Source organism: Suricata suricatta, chromosome 1, assembly GCF_006229205.1.
Source record: "Suricata suricatta isolate VVHF042 chromosome 1, meerkat_22Aug2017_6uvM2_HiC, whole genome shotgun sequence".
Taxonomy (NCBI): domain Eukaryota; kingdom Metazoa; phylum Chordata; class Mammalia; order Carnivora; family Herpestidae; genus Suricata; species Suricata suricatta.
The window spans coordinates 132,311,593-132,332,968 of record NC_043700.1 but is presented as its reverse complement, the minus strand read 5'-3'; the positions used below and the strand labels follow the sequence as shown (position 1 = coordinate 132,332,968).

Genomic DNA, 21,376 nt, shown 5'->3' with positions numbered 1-21,376 from the left:
GCAACACAAATGGATTATGGATAAAGACAAACTCGTTTACACAGAGAAAGTAGATCTTGACTGACATTATGTCCAGAAACTTAAACAGGACCTATTCCTATCTATAAAATATACAAAATGTTATTAAACTTATAGAAGTGGTTTTATTCTAACATTTTATTTTTCTGACTAAAAGGTATAGAGGTTTTGGATTTAGTTCTTTGGTGAGAAAAGAGTACGCTTTCAAAGCAAATTCTTCTATTTGCTAGATAGTAAAATGAGAGAAAATAGCATAGATCTATCTGGTTCGTATCGTTCAGTGCAATGAAATTCCATCTGTCTTCGAGCTTTACGAATGGTACTCTTTTAGTCTACATACAGTCCCCCTCTTCACAGAGAGCTCTTCATAGTGGTATTAGAACTGGAAACCTATTTGCATTCCAATCTACAGAAAGCTATTTTGCTCTTTAAGCACAGAGGTCTACTCACATTGCTCATGTAGCAAAATACGAATGCAATACAAATGCCATATGATAGTAGACAAATTCCAAACAACGACTGAAGAAACAGCCTTGGTTTCTGTACTATCTTTGGTGCTCTTAAATACCATTTGTGGGTATGCAGGGATCAGACATGAAGTGCCAATTTGAGAAAAGAGCAATAAGTGCCATCCCAGATGTAAATGTAGAACAAAGGTCTACAAGAACTCATTGGGTGTGTATCAGGCTTCCAAGTCACAGTTGCACACATGGATAATGACTGCCAATGGTATCATTTGTGAACATAAGCAACGTTTGGGAACTGAATAGAATTCTGTCCTGAAACTAACCAGGACAATTACATATTTAACCAAACAAAGTTTTAGTTTATGTGGGCTTAAAGAAAATGGTAGCAGAAGCACAGGTAAAATTTTATTTAAGAATATGTAGACACATGACTTTGGATCCAGCCAGCCAGTGACATAAATAAACATGAGCAAAAGATTCAAGCTAGAGGATATGCATGTATACATATATTTGTGTGTGCGTGAATAAGGCTTCTCGGAGCAGTGCCACAAATCTGGACACCAACCAAGGGAATCACTCCCGTCCTTTGAAATTTCCATTAAGAGCACAATGGAGGTAATTATACTGGGATGCTCCAAATCGCTGTTTCCATCTTGTGCACTCACATGCCCGCCAAACATGAAATGTTCGCCTTCTCCCTTCCAATGTGATGGTTGTTGAACTTATTTTTAGTGTCATTTGATAAGCCTTTGTGCTCGCAGAGAGACATCCCACTGACCCAGCCACTGGTCATTGTCTATACCAGTTCACATCAAAGCAGGCGCGCTTTGTCAGGTTTCGAGTCGAATATCCATTTCGCATCTGAAGTACAGTATCGAAAGTGACTAGATCATTTGAGCTTTTTTCTTCAGCTGCTGCCTTCTTCCTCCCCCACAGTGTTTCTGCTCACACTAACATAATTTGGCATTGTCGACGTGACACAATGGTGGTTTTTCTAAAAAATTATAATACATACATTTCGATGTTTTGTGGTTGCCGATCCTCCTGAAAATTTAATTTATAGATTGATGAGAGGAAGTCTTTTTTCCTCTACTGAATCATCACCAAGGTAGAGTGCCCCTCAAAATCCAAGTAATGCGCATACAGTAATAGGTCATTCAATGTCAAAAGGCATAAAAAAGATGAGCAAAATCTTCACAGGCTGCTGCTTGCTGTTGCCTTTAATTATATTAATTAAACTTTGAAATTTTCATGCAAAGAGAGTTGCTGGCTTGTGACGCTGAAGAGCCCTTGGAGACTTGGAGGAAGGAAAAACCCTGAGCGGAAGCTTTGTGGTTACTGCTTCCTTTAAATTAAAAGCAAAACAAACTCCTGGTGTGTTTACAGATACTAATGCTTTATGCACGACTAAACCCTAAACATAGAGAGAGGGTATATCTACCAATCCCAGGGACAAGTTCTCGAAGCACAAGTCCCTTAAACTCCACTCAAGATCTGCTTAGAGGCTGTCTTCCCGTGGAATAACACTCTATTAATTTTCTTCTTTTCCCGGGTGCATAATGAAAGAAAGGTGTCTTCAAACACTAAAGGGCAAAATCTTGCTTGCTACCAACACCTTGAGGCATCCTGTCTACATTTTGTCATGCGTGTGCACTTTTCAGTGTTAGAATGACAAGATTTTCCAGTCAGAAGCTTCCCGTAAGGCACATTGTGATAGGGAACTGGGAGGATTTTGTGATCTGACACAGCTATAAGGCAATGGACTCCTTTATTTGCTTGGCCTGGTGGGAAATTTCATACTCTGCCTGTGGCTAATAATCTTGTGCTGTAAAAACACAAGTGCCATGTTTCCATATAAAACACTCCTCCCCATTACGGATCCATCACGGCCAGTTGTTCCGTGGTCCCTGTTTTGATATCATCTTCATGCTGTCGTTTCTGCGTTTTCCTCTTCTACACATTCAAACGCACTTTCTTGTATAAACCATAGCCTGTAGATTAACATTAGTCTTTATTTTCAATGTCATGACTCATGAGTTACTACTGGGTTCCATCAACTCTCATGTAGATGGCAGAACAAGTATTTAAAAATGTTTGGTGCAAGCAAAGCAGAAGGCAGAGAAAACATTTCCTGACTGAGAGGAATAAAGCTGTTCTTCCAAAAACTTCTGAAATGCATATATATTTTTTTCATTTGCTTGGAAATCAGCAGTGTGAAGATGTATCTTCATACCTTCTTAGTCTTCTTGCTTTCCTTTTACTGAGATGGAACTCGGGAGAAGTTTATGCACCGGCCCTAGAAAAGAAAAAAAAATCACTATTGAAATACGAAAGCAATTATAAAAAGGCATAAGAATACCTAGTTTTCCTACTATGATATAATAGACAGTTACCCAAGAACAGGTCAATGTTAAGATGAAGCATGAAGTCATTTCCCCCCCTGAGGTCAAAGCATGGTGGTGGTTGATTCAGATCTTCTCTAGCACAAGTTCACCTACATGATTGTATGGTAAAATAAGTGGAAAAAATTCTATGTAAAACAGAACTATGTTACTGCTATTTAAAGCATAGCATTACTATCTTAGCAATAAAAATATCAAAGCCAAACTCTATCTTTCCTTCTATAATGGATTTAAATGAAAGTATTCCTTTATGCAATCTGGTGCTTTTAAAACTGATATAAAAATGGTGCTTCTAAAATGTATACATGAAGAATGCACTTGAGAAGTAGTAAGAGACTGAGGATAAAAAGACAGGGAGAAAGGGAAGGGATGCCATCTCTTTCTGTTTGCATTTTATAACAGGCTTTTGCAAAAGACTTAGTAGAAAACTCATTCTCTGTTGTTGACCATTTCTCTGTGTGCAACTACACACCACCATTATTTCCAAATGGTGACTATTTATTTGCATTTCACCTTTTCTCTCTTTTTTTTTTTTTGAAAGAGCACCTCTGTGCACATGCGTGAGCCAGGGAGGGGCAGAGGCAGAAGGAGAGGAGGAGAGAGCATCTCATGCAGGCTCCATGCCCAGTGTGGAGCCCAATTTAGGTCTTGACCTCAAGACCATGAGATCATGATGAGCAGAAATCAAAAGTCAGACACTCAACTGACTGAGCCACCCAGGTACCTCTGCTTTCTACATTTCAGAGACTTTGTCATTCCAATTTCTTAGCACTTCAAGGAAGGTTATGGAAACACATTGTTTCCTATGTAATTGTAAATAATCCAAGATTATTTGAAAACAAAGTTTTAAATTATTGATAAAGGATCTCCTCTTTCCGTCTCCTGGGGATGGCCATGGCAATAACACTGTACAACATAAACCACATCCAGATTTCTCAATAGGCCAAAAACTAAGCATACTGGTTTCTAGTTTTAGGGAAAGATTATCATCTTAGTGATATTTTCCTATTTGTCATAATATCTGCTCTCTAACTTCAGAGTTTAGAACTTCCCTTTATTTCTCTCCAAATGTAAACAATAAATTTGTCTTAAATATCCAATACATGATAATATTCAAAAGAAACAACTAATATTGTTGGAGAAGATAGCTTAGAACATTTAAACAGGATTTTGGTCCATTTTCCTCTCGAAAATGTCTGCTCCATAAATTTAGAATTTTCAAAAATTAATGAAGAAAGAGAAAAGCATAAAAGCGAACTTGTTTCTATTAGCTTTTGTCTAAAAAGCAGACATTAATTAAAAATTATACATCTTCTAAATAGTTTTGGAGGCAACATCATTACAACTGTCACTTTTATTACCTACTTTGTACCTGCTGTCTATAAATAATAGCTGTGCAAAGGGGAGTTGGAGAAAAGCAGAGAGAAGACCATGTCAGAATGAGGTCAAAATTCCTTCGTCATAGCTCACGTACTCAGCCTATATTTTTGTGTTGTCTAGAAACTTTAAACAAGAGCTTTAGGATGAATATTAAATGAAAAGATGCTCTTCTCCAGATTAACTAAGTATGACACCAAAAGCCATGGAAACATTAAAAATGTTGTTTTCATTACTATCTGTTTCCCAAACATTTTTTTAAGGGGGAGAGGCAGAAAAAAATGACATCATTAATGAATGAATAAGCAAAGCAATAAAACAGTGCTTCTAAGCCACAGTAGTATAACTTTATATACAATAAGATCTAGTTCTGAACTATGCATATTAAAACAGTGATGGACAGTTCTTTTTTAATAAAAATATTATCTTCTGGAGCCTTCTGGATTGTATGCCCTCTACAATGTCACTTCAGTATCTAACATAAAGCAGCCTTGTAATAAATATTCACTTAGAAACAAATGAATGGATGGATGACGAACATATAAGTGAATGAATACATAATAACCAGACTTCAAAAACAGGAAGGCAGAATAAACATAAATTTGATTGAGAAAAAGGATTACAAAGGAGAAAAATACAGCAGTGGAAAGGGAGAGAAGAAAATATAGAGATACTGGAAGACAATAGCCCTAAAGAGGGAAAGATAAAAATGATAACCAAGAAAAAAAGAAACTATTGGCCAGAAAGGAGTTTTTATTCAGTATTCCATCAGGGATCTTACTCCCAGGAGAATCTGTCTACTACTCACTCTTGGGATCACCATCAGCTACCAACTATACCAAAGTTTTCCAGCATTCAATGTTCCTACAGATCACTTTATTTACTCATCTCTAGGTTGTATTTATAGGTAAAATCCTGGTTGAACTCATCTGAATGCAATTCTATTCAAGAGTGCATGGGTATGACACAAGCCAATGATGAATACATCTTATAATCCACAGTCAGTGTTTCATTCTTATGATACACAGTTTTAAGAGTTTCCATGAAATGCCTGTTCAACCACTTGTTCAGGTCACAAACAGTGATCTAATTTTTTAAAATGTGTTTATGTGTGTGTGCATGTGTGTGTGGGTATGTGTGCACACACAGCCTCTCTGAAATGCTATGCATGCTGGAATTGAATATGTTTAAATAAGAATATAGAAAAGCTTTTCAATTTTTATACCACATCAATCTTTCTAACCATATGCCTGGTATCTAGGGGCACATATTCCTCTATTCAATCAACAACGTAGAATATTTATACCTTTGACACTAATCGTGATAACTCTGGAATCCTTTCTCTCCAGATCAGTTGGCAATCCTATCTTCAAGAGGGAACTTCTAAGTGAAAAGCCAGCCATGTATTTCCCTATGTCAGGTTTTATACTGTTGTCCATGAAGCCCTGAGGGTTCTACAAGGTGCCTCAAGGGTACCCATGGCTGGCGTGGTCCACACAAAGGCAATGAGCTGGCACACTGCAAGCCCCTCAATCCTCTTCTGGCTCAAGGAACTCCACTCTCATCTTTACCATTGCAATTCACTACAAGATTTTGTTTATGTTTGTATTAAAAATGTATTTTGATAAACTTTATTCAAGATATTCATGCTTATGTTAAGGCAGGTCGTGAATAAGCTATTTATATATCTGGATGTGGCTTCTCTACTCTTCTTTAGACATGCCTTCTTAGATCTATGACACCATTACAGCACTCTTCCCTCATCTTTTGGTCATACGAAGAGCACAGATGACTTCTGGTCATATAAAGAGAATTTTACATTTCGGAAAATTGCTACTGAGAACACAGGCATTAAGGGATCAATTCTTGAAATTAAGAGCTAGCTAGAATAAAGCTTGTTACTTCTGGGAAGTTTATGTGCTTCCCTTATATAATATTATGACAACTATATAACTCAGCCTTTCTGTTTGTAACTTGGCTTTCAAAAAACTCAGCACATGATGTTCTAGAAGTTATTACCACCCTTGGTAATTTTCTAAGTATTTTCTAGTATACCTATAGTTTGACTTGGGCCCATAATTATTTCTTTATTTTAATTCTGTAGTTTTATGGTATGTTTTTTCTTAAGATTTCTTTAGAAACAGACCAGGTGTAAGTAAATGTAAATATAGATTTCTTTCTCAATTCTCAACTTCCTTACACATAAAGACTCCATAATCAGGTAAACCTTCAAAACTCTCCAACAAACGAATTACCTCAACCTCTATCTTATACCAAAAGATAATATCATGTTTACTTCCCTTCTTTGTTGCTTTTTCTTATTCTGGTGGGACCTAGTGAAATATTCTGCAGAGAGTGGATGTCAAATGATTATTAATTTGAACTTAATCTTAGTTAACTTAGATAACTAATATGGACTTGAGGTTTATATTTGCAATCATATTAAAACTATACTATTCTTCATAAAATCTCAAAAGTTCTACAAGAATAGATATCCTAGGTCTGAAGATTGAAAGCTTAACTTTATTTTCTTTGGCTTCTAAAAGAATCAGCACAATATGACTCTTTATAAATTTAAAATACATTAACATCTCAATTCATCTATTAGAATAGAACTCTATGCAGAAGCTTTACTCCATTATCAACTTTCCCTCCACCCAAGAAGAAACAGAATGTGCCAAGGATAAATCACAAATAAAACTCTGGTCATAAGAAAGTCTAAATTCACAATTAGAATCTGTCAGCTTTAACATCACTTAAGTGATGTTCAAGCATTTAACAAATATCTATTAGAGTAAAAAGCTGATTGACATTTTCCCAGAAATCCTTGTCGGCAATAACTTCTCTGGGTCTCAAAATAAGTGGGAAAGGAAAATTGATGCCCAAAATAAAAGTGCCTGGTGTTGTTACTGCTCTGCAGTTAAGTAAACCAAGAGATGAAAACAAGATAATAGTCAAAACTGACATATTTGCTACTAGTTAAGTATGTAGACCCAACTCTTTTGTGATGTTTGAAAACTGATTTCACCCATTCATTTTCACTGTAGCCAGTAAGAGTTGTGTTAACCAGAGCAAGTGCCATCTCTTGAGCATTAAAATTCTGCCAGCATTAACGCTTATGAACTCCTTTACTAGCTATCTGCACAGGGTGTATTTCACTGCTATAACCGTTATAGCATTTTGCTCACCTCATAAATATCCATTGACAAGCTGAAGCATACAACTGTACTTTAGTTTAGAATTTTCAAACACAGATAGCTGATTTATTTATATCTCCACTCTTAAATTTACTAAACCTTCGTGCTTTGTGCAACAGTAAATAGTGATTCAAATTTAAAATTATATACAAAGTGCAGATACATATAGAAACAGACACAAGACAATTCAAGAGGTCCAGAAAATGATGATTATCAGGAAAGGATGGCGACTTGAGGATACAATAGGCTCTTTGGGTGGAGATTTTCTGCAGCAACTGAAGGTACAGGACTGAAGAGAGGGCACATACTATTATCTTTCTTTCTCCTATATATGTGACAGAGATCTATCTACATATGAGATACGTGTCAAGAGAGCAGTTCATATATATAAACACATAAAATTTTACATATATACATATATATATGAGAGAATCTTTACTGTCCTCTGCTCAAATTAAAAGTGCAAGATTTTGAGCTGAAATATAAACTCCACATACTGTTTTGTAATGGAATAAATGTCCCATTTATGGTAGAGACCACACACCATATAGATATTCAGTAGATGTCATGAAGTGAAGTGCTGAATTTCCTTGACAAATTCGCTTTCAAATGCTTTTTCCCCCTTTTCTTTCTAGTATGGCATCTGCAAAATTTTAGTGACTTTACACATACTGTTAACATTTACTTTGTAAATATTCAGGCCTCTTAATTTTTCTGGATATTCAGGCATATATAATTGAAAGTTAATAAAATATCTAATCCATACTTCACAATAAATAGGTATGATATTGCCTCTTTAAAGTTATTAGTTGTTATATGTATATGTACATATATATGTGTATATACATACATACACACACACACACACATATGTGTAACTTCAATGGTTTTCTGAGAACATTGCTGGCAATATGTGCTTGGGCCTCATGATGCCCTGTAATGGGGAGTAAAGGCCCAGTAGAATTATTTATGTAAAATCAGAATTCCATGCATTGTTTCAGTTGGACACATCATAAGTAGTGTAGGAATAATTTTCCTCTTTCTAGTCTCAATTAGAGTACTAATTGTATCTTAGGTCTTAAACCAATAGTAAAAAAATAACTACTTAAAAATATAAATTAAAGCTATAGAAAAACATAATATACGTTCTGTATGTGAACAGTGTAACATTATGTATGTAACAAAAGACAGAAAACTATCCAAATACCCATCAGTAAGGGACAAGGTGAATAAACTATTATATACAGATAGATTATAGAATACTATAAATCATATACAGCTCTCAAAAATAATGGGGGGAGATCTCTTTGTACTATTATAGAATAATGGCCAGGATCTATTAATGGGAAAATAAAGGAAGCTGCATATAGTATATACATTATGCTATATTTTATGTTACAAAGAAGAAAAATACACGATAATTGATACATACTTACATTTTCAAATGGAAATAAAAAGTCAATATTTGCTTTGAAAATAAAGCAGTTACTGATAGGTGGAAGAGGGGACCCAGGGAGAGACCAGGATGGGAATGTAAAAGAGATCTTTGAACAGATCTTGTTATATGCTATCAAATACAATCATAAATATTTTCCATTTGCAGACAAAAAATTCAAAAGAAAAGAAATCCTTACAAACTAAAATAGCCTTCACTAAGTGCAAGTTAGAACTCTGCCAAAAACTGCATGAAAGCTGTGGGAAATCCCTCCATAGTACATGAGGTTTTCCCTGAGAACAAGAAAGTAGTCATCTAAAGGATGGGAGAAGGGCAGGAAGGAAGAGAAATATATTCCTCTCCAAACAGACCTTCCCCCAGGGAAAGGAAGCAGCTCACTAAAGGTTTGGGGAATGGCAAGAGGAATGAGAAAAATAACCCTGAGGCAAATGGGTCTTATCAGTCTTCTGAAACTTGAGAGCAGAAAAACTGAGAAAAATCCCTTCAAGCTTCATAAGGCTTTCTAAGAGTGCAAAGCACTGGCCGGTCAAAGGCTGTAAGCAGGAATCAATATGGAAGCTGGTCTCTCAAGATGCAGAAAGTGGCAGAGGGTCTAAGTGAGGGGACGTGATACTGGAAGCTGGAGAGCAAAGAAAACTCCCCTGCTACCCACAAAGCTCACAGGTGGGCTGTAAAACTGAGAGGAAGAGAAAGAGAGCGCAGATGAAAATAAATCCCTGATCCTGCCTTCAAAATTTGTTAAGCCAATAGGAAACTAAAAATAACTAAAATGGCAACAAACTGAGCCAGCTCAGCTACAGATTAGCAATATGACAGAGGAAGTGATATTTATGTTTCTAGAGGTAAATATTATCTAGTCTCTAGTTTTATGTACAATGCCTAGCATAAATAACAAATTATGGTACACACAAAGAAGTAGGAAAACATGACCCATAATTAGTGGAGAACACAGTCAATATAGGGAAATCTGCAGCTAATAGATACAAACTTTAAAATAACTATGATTAAAATATTAAAATTTCTAGTGAGAAAGATATGTAGCATGCATAAAAATATGGTGAGTTTCAGCAGAGACTATAAATAAGAATGAAATGGAAAAGCTAGAAAGGAAAATGTAATATTAGAATAATGTTTTGATTCAGGTAAAACAGACAACCTAGCAGAAGAAAAGCTTACTGAACTTGAAGGTAGGGGTATAGAAATTGTTCAAATTGAAAAACAAAGAAAAATAATTAAAGAGAATCTGAAACTTGTGGGGCCATATTTAATGGGTTAATGAGTAATTGTTGTCCCAGAAGTAGAGGAGAAATATTGGACAAGAAAAACTTGAAAAAAATAATGGCTGAGAATGTCCTAGAATTGATGAAACGCATAAACCTACAGATCAAAGAAACTTAGTGACCCTCAAGCAGGATTAAAACACAGAAAACTCTATCAGAAAACAAATATTAAAAGTTATGAAAACCAAAGAATATCATAAAAATATACCTCTCTGTCCCTCATCACCCTTCCCAGACATTGCATACAAAGAAAACACTCACAACCAGGATGGCCAACTTTCTATCAACAACAGGGGATGACACAAGACAATGGAATTCCCCCAATATATGCTAAATGGGGTGGAGGTGGCAAATCAACCTAAATTTCCATATCTAGAGAAGATACCCTTCAAAAATGTAGGCAAAATAAAAACATTTTAAGATAAGCAAAACCTGACATAAATGTATCTACAATAGACTTCAATGATAACAAGTGCTAAAAGTTCTTGAAACTAAGTAAAAGATACTAGTTGGAAGCCTAGAGTTGCAGGAAGAAATAAAGAAAAACAAAGGAGAAAATGTGTGAATAAACAAGAAATACAAATATAGAAAAGAAATTAAATTTCTTTGATACCCATTGATTTCTTAAAGCAAAAATATCCCATTATTGAATTTCTAACATATGTAGAATTACAATATATGACAACAAAAGCACACAGAGTTAGAGGGGGTAATGGGAATTAGGCCACTGTAATGTTTATATATTGGTCTTAAATTGCTATATTATTTGATAATGAATTGTGAAAAATTCAAAAAGCATACTGTTATCTCTAGAGCAACCACAAAGAAATAGCACAAAAATCTAGTTAAGAGAGAAGATGAAATGGATTACAAAAAAAGACTAAACTAGCACAAAATAGGGCAGAAAAGGAGAAATAGAATTAAGAATAGATAGATCAAATAGAAATCAAATACATGGATATAAGAACTGGAGACAAACTGAAACAAATGAATTGGATATCCAGAAAATAAGTATTTCAAGTGACTAAAACAGTATTTTGCCTGTAGACCAATAACAGAATATAATCCAAAGATAAATAGAGCAACAAAGTTTATTATTAATCAATTATTATCTTATTAATCAATCTTAATTTTACTAATAGTACTTTATTATTAATTTGTAGCTATGTATCTGATAGGTTAAAGCAAATAAGTACTTCAGTACTGTTAAGAGGAAGATTTTTCATGTAAGGTAAAAGAGATGCAAGTATAAATTTTAAAATAGTCAGTAAGAGCTCTTAATGCTAAGTTAAAATTGAAAATATACCAAAATAAATTCATAACATTTTTCAAAACTATTCAATTTTCTAGCTTTATGCACTGAAATGCTTAGAAACAGGACAGCCCAATAACAATTAGCACCTCTAATATTCAAAATGTGTTGTCTAAATACCGTTATCTATTAAAAACATCTTGCGTTCTTTGGAGTTGAATGGTTTATTCTAGTTTTAAAACAGAAAATGTAAAAGATGAGTCTGGGACACATTATGCCAAAATAAAATAAATTCATAAAACACTAACATGGCTCATGTTAAAAATATATAATAATCAATATGATGGATCAGGCTTTTACAACCTGCTTTCTCTGATCTATCTTGGCTACCTAATAGTAGAACAACTGATGTGATGCATAATAAAGTGCACAGCACCACTTGTGAAGAATCCGTGCCCAAAGAAAAAGATAAATCTGAATCAGAGTAAGGGAATACACAGTATCTGTATATATCAGTCTGTGTGGGGACCATTGCTGGAGGAGTTGTAGTTGTATAAAAAATGTTGAGGTAGCTCTCGAGCAGAGATTCAAAGTTAAATCAGTGAAACTGTGACTCTGCAGAAGAATAATTCTGTTAGAGAAACCAATTGCAAAGACCCTGGGGTAAAAGTACCTCTGGCATATCCAAGGACAAGTAACTAGTGTGGCAGGAGGAGACTCAGCAATAGAGAAAGTGGAAGATGAGGTCAGAGAGGAAACAGGGATCCTATCCCACAAAGCCTTGTAAGGTAACTGCCATAAATCCTCCCTTTTAAAACTAAAGTTACTAATTATACAAAGTTAACATCTGGATCCCTCTCATCTCTTTTACAGTAGATAGAATTAGGCTGCTAAATGAGTTACTTTTCAAAGTTCTTAAGATTCACATGTACCAAAGTATTCTCCCTCCCTTCTTCCTCCCTCCCTCCCTTTCTTACTACACACACTCACACACAGACACACTCAACAGACCACATCACAATAAAGAACACCATTTATCAAATAATGGCTAATTGAAATCTCAATCCATATTTGAATTATGCATTAGGAAAATGTTTTAAAAATCCAAATAAAAAGCATTAAATCACTAGTGTTAATCATGTGAGAAATAGAATAAATTAATTTACTCTGTGTGGAAGAATGCCATGTGAAAATACTAACTTTCACTAGAGTATTTCTAGATTTAAAATTTTATGTTAGTATCACAGAGCAAAAAAAAAAACATGCAATTCATGGATTTTTTCCTAGAAAATTAGGCACTGAGAAAATTTGTCTTATCAGATTACTTCTGTCACATTTAAGAGAAATCCTTATACATATTAGCACTGAAAACTACTCATTGAGAGATTTTCCTCATCTATATGACCTAAGGGATGCAATGATGTATCTCTGGCTAAGTTAAATTTCTAAGAATTAAATCCTCACTTTTGGGACCCTAAAATACTATGTGTTGTCATGCTCAAAAATTAAGTACTAAAAATATGTTGCTGAATTCAGCCTGCACTTGAGTCACATAGATTTTTATTAGCTCTCTCTACTTAAAAGTATTCACATTTCTTTGGGTCATTTGTCAGACAGCTAAATTCCCGACTAATTTAAGACTAGGATTTTTCAAAGAAAACCAATTATTAAAAACTTCACTTTAAATTTTTAAATTGATACTGCATGAATAATATCAATTAAAGATTCTTAATAGAAATGTACAGTTTTTAAAGCTTCATTTTGAAGGGCAATGACAGATTACTTTCTAGAAGACTATAAATAAAAAATTTTATGAAAAATCTGCCTACCACCTTAGCTGGAAAATAAGTCAGTGTGATACTGTTTTCTTTCAGCATAGCAAATATTTGTGAACTCATTCCAGGCATTCAGTCTTAATAGAAGACATAGGTATGTGTTCAACAAATTTATGCTTTATTTATTTTACTTATTTTTAATCAAATTTTGGAAAAACAATTTTATTTGTTTCTTAAGTTTATTTATTTTGAGAGAGACAGAGCATGTTCGGGTGAGGAGCAGAGAGAAAGGAAGACAGAATCCTAAGCAGACCCTGTGCTGTCAGCATGGAACCCAACATGGGGCTTGAACCCACTAACCATGAGATCATGACCTTTGCTGAAACCAAGAGTCACACACTTAACTGACTGAGCTACCCAGGTGCCCCTGGAAAACCAACTTTAAATAATTGCTGAAGTCATTTTCATATCTACTGAGAAGATATCCAAATCCCCAAAGTCAGGATTTAATTTTGCATATTTATTAAACACTAATATTTAGATGTATGATACGAAATAATATATGCATTTCTATAACATTTAAGTCATGTGGATTAAAATTCCTCACATTATATCTCTACATTCTAGACTGCTAGCAGCAGCCAATTGACTACATTTATGACTAAACTTATGCCATGAAGAACAAAACATCCAGGCACCTTAAATTGCATATACCAAAATTAGGCTGATATCAGCATGAAATCTATGCCTACTTTTATGTGCAGACACCTTTCAAACATAGCTGCACGGATTTATATTAAAAAGATAGATACCACTGTGACCCAGATGTCATTTCACTGATCAGTAAGAAAAAAATGGCATTTAATGGGAATCCCTTGTTCACAGTTTGAAAAGAAACTAAATATGCATTAATTTTTCCCTTAATCAATACAGGCATTCCCAGTCTAAATAACACATCAACTAACTAGACTAATTTTTAAAATAATTGTGGAAATATTAGACCATCTCAGGAGATATAATTAACCCAACATAATTTCCCCAAACAGAAAGAATAAACATTCAAAGTTTAAACACTTATCCACATAAAAGCACACAGATGCATTCAAATAAGTGAGCAATCATGATTATTATAGCATTTATAACTACCAATTACTCACTTGTGTGTAATAAGTTACCTCTACATTCAAAGGACTATTTGCTTCTTGGTCCATAGAACGCAAGAAAGATGAAGACATGTATATTGAAGAATCAAGAAACAAAAAGTGATTGGCTTTATCTAATCTCCATTTGACTGTCTATAGGTAATTACTCAACATAAATCTCTGAACTGAAAAGTAGAGTTTAGGTCTATCTACAAGTATTGGGTCTAATGTTTGTGCAAAACAGATGATAGACAGATAAACAGATGAATAGACAAATAAGAAGATATATAGATACACTGATGTGAATATAGAGTCAATTTTCAGTTAGTTTAGAAAAATAAATTCTGATAGTCTAGGCCACAATGATTTTCTAAACCAAAAATTATATTATTAGCCCAATATCTTACCTTACTACAAAAAATAGAGACTCTGGATGATGGCAAAGTTTGTTCAGCATTTTAACAGCTCTCCTAATTTATTTTTAACAAAGAAATCTAAGTATTTAAGTTCTATCTTCTTTCCTAGACTGCAAGCTCCATGTTTTTCCCCACTACCACTTTGCTAATGCCTAAGACAGTTCACCCTACAGTTTAAATGTCTAACAATATTTGCTGAGTTCATAACTACTGGGTTTGGAATATTAAATTTAACCTATGCAACTAATATCTCACTGAAACATGTAACTGACATTGAAATCCAAATGAATATTGAGATCGTTGAATCTAATAAGATAATGATTAGCAAGCTATAAAATAAAATAGTTTACTTGTCTAAACAATAAAACACAAAACAATAAAACTGTACTTCAGTTTTTGCTAACTGATTTGTAATTAAGCAATAGTGGCCATCATTCCATGGACAAAAGTCTTCCTGGCTTATTTTGAGACATAAATATTCAAGCCATCCTAAATGTCCCATTTCCTGTATACCAGGCCAATGGGTACGCAGCATAGGAAGATGGCTAAACCACAGGATAGAATTGTTCTAAGCTGGGAAACAAGTAGGTATCAGAGAAAAACTGAACTTGATGTCAATTTTAAATGGAGAGCAGATGGTAGAAAGTGAGGTCTGTTTCATGCTTGAAACCACCAACAGGGAAAATAGAGATAAAAATATATATTCTAAGTCCATATGATTCCTAGATCTAAATCAACACGTTTTGACAAGCAGGAAGTAGTCATTATGAGCAACCCAACCACATGTAAACATATTATGAAGCAGTGAAACATTAAATCAGTGCCCAGTTAACTGATTTCCTGGGCATTTATTTTTCTTTATCCTTTAGCTATTCTCGGTCAAAGAAATCAGTATTTGAAGAAACATGATATTTCTCCACACAAGTGGCATACTACTTGCTATCTCTCTCTACATGTGTTAAAAAACTCCAGAGACTAAGTTATGCATCAAGGAGGGATTATTCTACATTTGTTAATAACATCATTGAATTTGAAAATAATACAACACAATGTATGCAGATTTTCCAAAACACACACTTTTAAAACACTCTCAACATTGCTGGCATTTGCCGACAAATGTCAAAGTTTAGGATTTAATGTATACTGGGCTCTTCATCAAAAAGAAAAATTTGGGCTTAAAAAGACTGACAACATTCTTTAAAAGAATAAATATAACTTGATGAATCAATGTCAATTAATACATTGTTAGTTAACTTGTATTGCATCATGGGAGTTGTTCTTTGGTGAGAGGATAACAGAAAGTATTAATTCTATGGCAGGACTCAAGCAAAGAACATTCTTCAGAATCAGGAAACATGAAAAGAAAGGACAAGAAACTGCCTCTTGCAATTGCAAAAAATCTAATATTCATAAAGCTTGCTTTCCTTAAATTCAGCCTCTGGTACTTTTTAAAAATGACAATGAAAATTCACTTTCAAAACGCTGTCACTTTAAAATATCTCTTTGACTGAAACAAAAGCGAGGTAGTCATACATCAGTACAATGGCATAATAAAAGCTGTGCCAGGCTGTCATCCTCTAACCTGGCATCCTATCATCACAGATAGAAAGGCTATGCGAGATGACAACGTAATGTGTTGCTTGAATGGCATTCCTTAGAAAAACCCAACTGCAGCAGCATGTTTTTCGATCTAAACGTGAAAGATTGGTCATTCTAAATATATATCATTGTATTTTTTCATCAAAGTCAACACCTATCGTTGGAACTTAGAGAACACTGAATGAATAAAATATTCTTGCATCGGCAAACACAAGCATGGACAATCATATCAGCATTTTTATTCTCTTCTGACAACATCAATGCACCTTGCAAAAGAAAGCCAGATGTTCTTTCTACTTGGTGCTATTAAAAGTCTGTTTTATAGACTTGTTTTTTCCCCAAATGACGATGGCATTGAAGCTTTTAATAATGAAGAAAACATATTTTTATGTGGATATTTCGTACATCTAGCTTTAAATATACAATTTAACATACGTTTGAAATAGAGCATATGGAAATAAGAAAAAGAAAATCTGAATTCCAGCCTCAAATATTGGTTCAAAAGCTACTTTACAGTAGTTTTAAATCATGTAGGTTACTGAGACTTTGAACGAACTGAAACATAATCTCTTTACTGTCATCCTACTAACCTTCAGGATTTAAAACTTCCACAATTGACGGTTTATGGTTCAGGTTCTACTAAACTTATTCACAGATTTTTTAAAGGACTATATCAAGGAAATCCTTCTCTTTGTATGAAATGGGGTCATTCTGTATTGAGCAATATTAAAAATAACACCTGTACAAGTCAGCCAGTGAATAAATTAACAATCCTCATCTATCCACATAACTGCATTATCACAGGCATGGTGTCCATGAAAAAGTAAGTACTGAGCAACCAAAGTCTGACAAAGACAATTTAACATCACTCAGCTATTCTTAAGACAAGAAAATTTTTAAAGTAAGCATTTTTCTTTTTTTTTTGCTTTTCACTTTGATGGGAAAATAATAAATTCTACCTAACAAAATGATCTTAGAAGTTACCTTCCACCAATCGGCATGTTCTTAAGCAGTCACTTCAATCTCCTAGGTTACTTATCTTTGGAGAACCATACATTAGAAAATGCATTCAAAATGATGGCTTTGGAGAACTTTCAAGATTGCCAAGGGTGTGCTGAATTAATAGTGATTCATATGCATCGAATGAATCAGCCAATATTTGTGAATGAGAATCTGAATCCAATTTGTGTAAGAATTAATAATCCATTTAAGATTCATATGTTTTTAAGAAAATTTAGTTAACCAAAATATTTAACTTACCAAAACACAGCAATCCCAATCACGTCTATGAAAACAGTTTATTGTACGATGCTGTCAATGAGACAGGAAATGGGTCTAACATGATGTCAGAAGTAAGGTTCAAGTTCTAAACCTTATTATTTTATAAACCACACGTCAGCTTCCTATCTTGAAGGTTGTGTTAGCTTATGTGAGTGGAAAGAGAAGTGAGATGGTTGCCATGTTGAAGCAAATTAAGAGATAGGATTTTAAGCTTAGAAAGGAAAATGAGAATTTACAAAGATCTGTAAAGACTTGCAAGTGAAAGTAACTATTTTATTTTAAAAATAAATCAATTTCATCAAATGTGGAGACAGCTGAACATAACATGTCTGTAGATATTTTTAAATGAACTAAGAAATTCAACTCTGTTTCTTATATGGGAAAGCTGCTATGAGGTTACCATAATTTATCATATAAGTCTTTTATCTTTGTATTCCCATGCTAAGCAAAATGCCTGGGTTGGAAGTACATACTACCTACTTACAAATGGGAAAAATAAGTAGAAAAGTAAAAACTTAAAAAAAAAAAAACAAAAACTTATCATTATCTCACGTCACATCCATTAAGACAGCCATTCTCAAAAACATAGATAAATAAATAGAAAAAGAGTGTTGGAGAAGATGTGGAGAAATTGGAATCTTCATGCATTGCTAGGGGAGGTGTAAAACGGCACACTGTGGAAAAACAGTATTGTGAGTTCTCAAAAAATTAAACACAGAATTATATGTTCCAGCAATTCCACATCTGGGGTTACACCCCAAACAACTGAAAGCAGGGACCCAAACAGGTACCGTACAGTCCTTATTGCACACCCATGTGGTCAGCAGCATTTTTTACAATAGCCAAAGGAAACAACTCAAAAGTCCATCAACAGATAAATGGATAAATAGAACATGGCATATACCTACAGTGGAATATTATTCAGGCTTAAAAAGAATGAACTTCTGACACATGCTACAATACGGATGAACATTGAAAACATTACACTAAGTAAAATAAGGATAAATATTGTACGATTCCACTTTTATGTGATACCTAAGATAGTCACATTCACAGAAACAGAAAATGAAATGATGGCTGCCAGCAGCTAGGGGACTGGGAGAAGGGGGAATTGTTGTTTAATTGGGATGATGAGAAAGTTCTAGAGACAAACAGCAGCGATGGTTACACACAATGGCAATGTACTTAATGCTACTGAATTGTGCACATAAAAATGGCTAAAATTATAAATCTATGTGATACATATTTTACCATAATAAACAATTATTATTTATAGGATTTTAAAGTCAGACAAAATATCATAATTTGTAGAAGTCAGTGATAAGGTGAATTCAAGGAATACAAAAATCCAAAATTCCCATATACCAATAATAATTAAGTTAGGAATATTATGGAATATTTATGTTTAAATAAAAATACTTATTAATATATTAAAAATATATAACAAATTTTACTATAAATTCCTAATACATGGTTATCTCTGTATATTTATCATGATTATTTTATTTATCATTGCTGGTCAACTCATTTTAATGTTATAAAACTAATGATGGCATGTAAAAAAGAAATAACTATTGGTTAATATATATTTTTATAAGACATATAGCCAAGAAAATATCTGACACTTTAAAAATTAACTCAAAATTCGAATTCAGATATATTTCTGTGCTAACCCAAATAGATGCTAGCAGAAGCAACCAAATCCTAACCATATGTAACAGTAGGGAAATTAGTAATTCAGAGTGGAACAATTAATTATCCTCTTAATTGACAGTAGAAGGCAAAGGAGTTGCTAGTCTCCCCAGCCTCTGTTCTGTTCCCTGGCATCTGAGGTGGCCTTCGTAGAGAATCTTCTCCTGTTTCCTACCCTCCAGTCCAAATCCAGGAGCTGCCATTTACTTGGGAGGAACATAGGTGGCCACCACTGGGCTAGCAGACTGGGTCATCAAAGACTAAAATGTAAAGACCTCGCTATTGTTAGTGAAGACTAACGTTTTCCTTAGCTGTTCTTAATTCTGCTTCCACGATGAGTTTCTCCAACAGAGACAGGCCCCAGGGCCCAGGACAGGAGCGAATGCTACAGCATTTCTTTCTCCTAGTGCTAATGTTAGCACATTGCAACACGGCTGTAATTTTGAAGACTTTTCCAAACAGATATGTAGCTAAATACACATAATATAGTAAAGCAGAGACACCAGTTATAATCATATTTTTAAAAATATAATTTGAACCATAACCTATTATACTCCATATGTATATAATCAATTGCTTTCTGACACCATTACCAATAATTATGACTAACCATTACACAAGTTAGTCCTTACTACATACCAAATGCTTTTCTGAGGGCTTTATAAATACTGGTATTACTCAGTCATCACAATGGCCCTATGTAGCAGGTACTGGTATTCAGAATTTATGGATGGTGAAACTGATGTTTGGAGAAGGCAAATCATTTATTCCAAATTCCATCCCAAGAAAACGGCAGCTCCCAGATTTGGACCCATGAGTGTCAATTTCCAATGCTCATAATCATTACAACCAGAGCACTAACAAAATTCAGTATCATGAATATTTATATAGGTCTTTTAAACTACATTAGAGACAGTAAAATATTACTGGATGAAAAAATGCCCACTTTTATGAAACTTAAATCCAATGGAAATACAGATATTAAATACATGATAAATTAAGTCTGAGGAACATTATGAAAAGGAATATAAAATATATTAGGGAAACTTATATGAGAGAGACTTTTCTATTTGAGATCACAGAAAATGATTAAGATCTCTAGAACTGAAAACTCAATACAAACTAGTATGTAAAGATTGGTGTAGATGAACTACATTAAGTCCTTAAACTTTATATGTTTTAGAATTTGGATGGAACTCTCTTCGAGAATGTATTCATATTTCTATCTTCCTAAACTGAGTTATCTGCACACATATCATGATAAAACTTTGTAATGGTGAATATTAATTATTATACCAAAGGGCATAATGGGGAATGTGAAGCTGTTTTTCTTCCTATATCATATGACCCTCCAGTAGCAGTGCTGGTCTGAGCCTTTTGTCTATCAGTTCTCTCCTCTTCTTTGCAATGCTGGCCTCTCGTTACTGTGTCATATCTACTGCATGGATACGGATAAGTGGCTAAATACACATATCGTATACACATGTCATATCTACCTTTTGTGGCCCTTCTGCCCCAGTTCTATTGCCCTGCTACTCATTTGCCCCAATAGGGATAATCAAGCCCACTAAAAGTAGGTATGAGGTAAGAATAGATAATAATGTCAATGAGCTGGACCTCTTCAACATCTATTTTTACTGATCAGAGTGATTTATTTCCATTTACAGCTCTAGAGTGTGATTTAGGAGACCCTAATCTATTTTGTAATAGCACATACAGTTGACTCTCAAACAACACAGAGGTTAGGGGTGTCACTGTGCCCCTCCCCCAAGAGTTAAAAATCCACTTATAACTTTTGACTCCTAAAACTCAACTACTAACAGCCTCCTATTGACTGAAAGCCTCACGATAGTCAGTTACCACATACCTCACATGTTACATGCATTATATAAGGTATTCTTACAAGAAAGTGGGTTAAGAGAAATGAAAATGTTATTAAGAAAATAGAGGACCACGCAGTTCAAATCCATATTGCTCAAAGGTCAATTGTTGGTTTATAGTATAACCTCACGAAGTTCTACA

General features: G+C 34.2%; 1 protein-coding gene across 1 annotated transcript in view; it reads right to left on the bottom strand.

The window, feature by feature from the left end:
- Positions 1 to 870: 870 nt before the first annotated feature.
- The window catches only part of ANTXR2 (ANTXR cell adhesion molecule 2), a 142,602-nt gene continuing 122,096 nt past the window's right edge, over positions 871 to 21,376 (bottom strand). Inside the window, exon 17 of the mRNA XM_029944320.1 lies at positions 871 to 2,781. Coding sequence (XP_029800180.1) covers positions 2,743 to 2,781 — 39 coding nt within the window. The 3' untranslated portion in view covers positions 871 to 2,742. The remainder of the gene's footprint in view (positions 2,782 to 21,376) is intronic.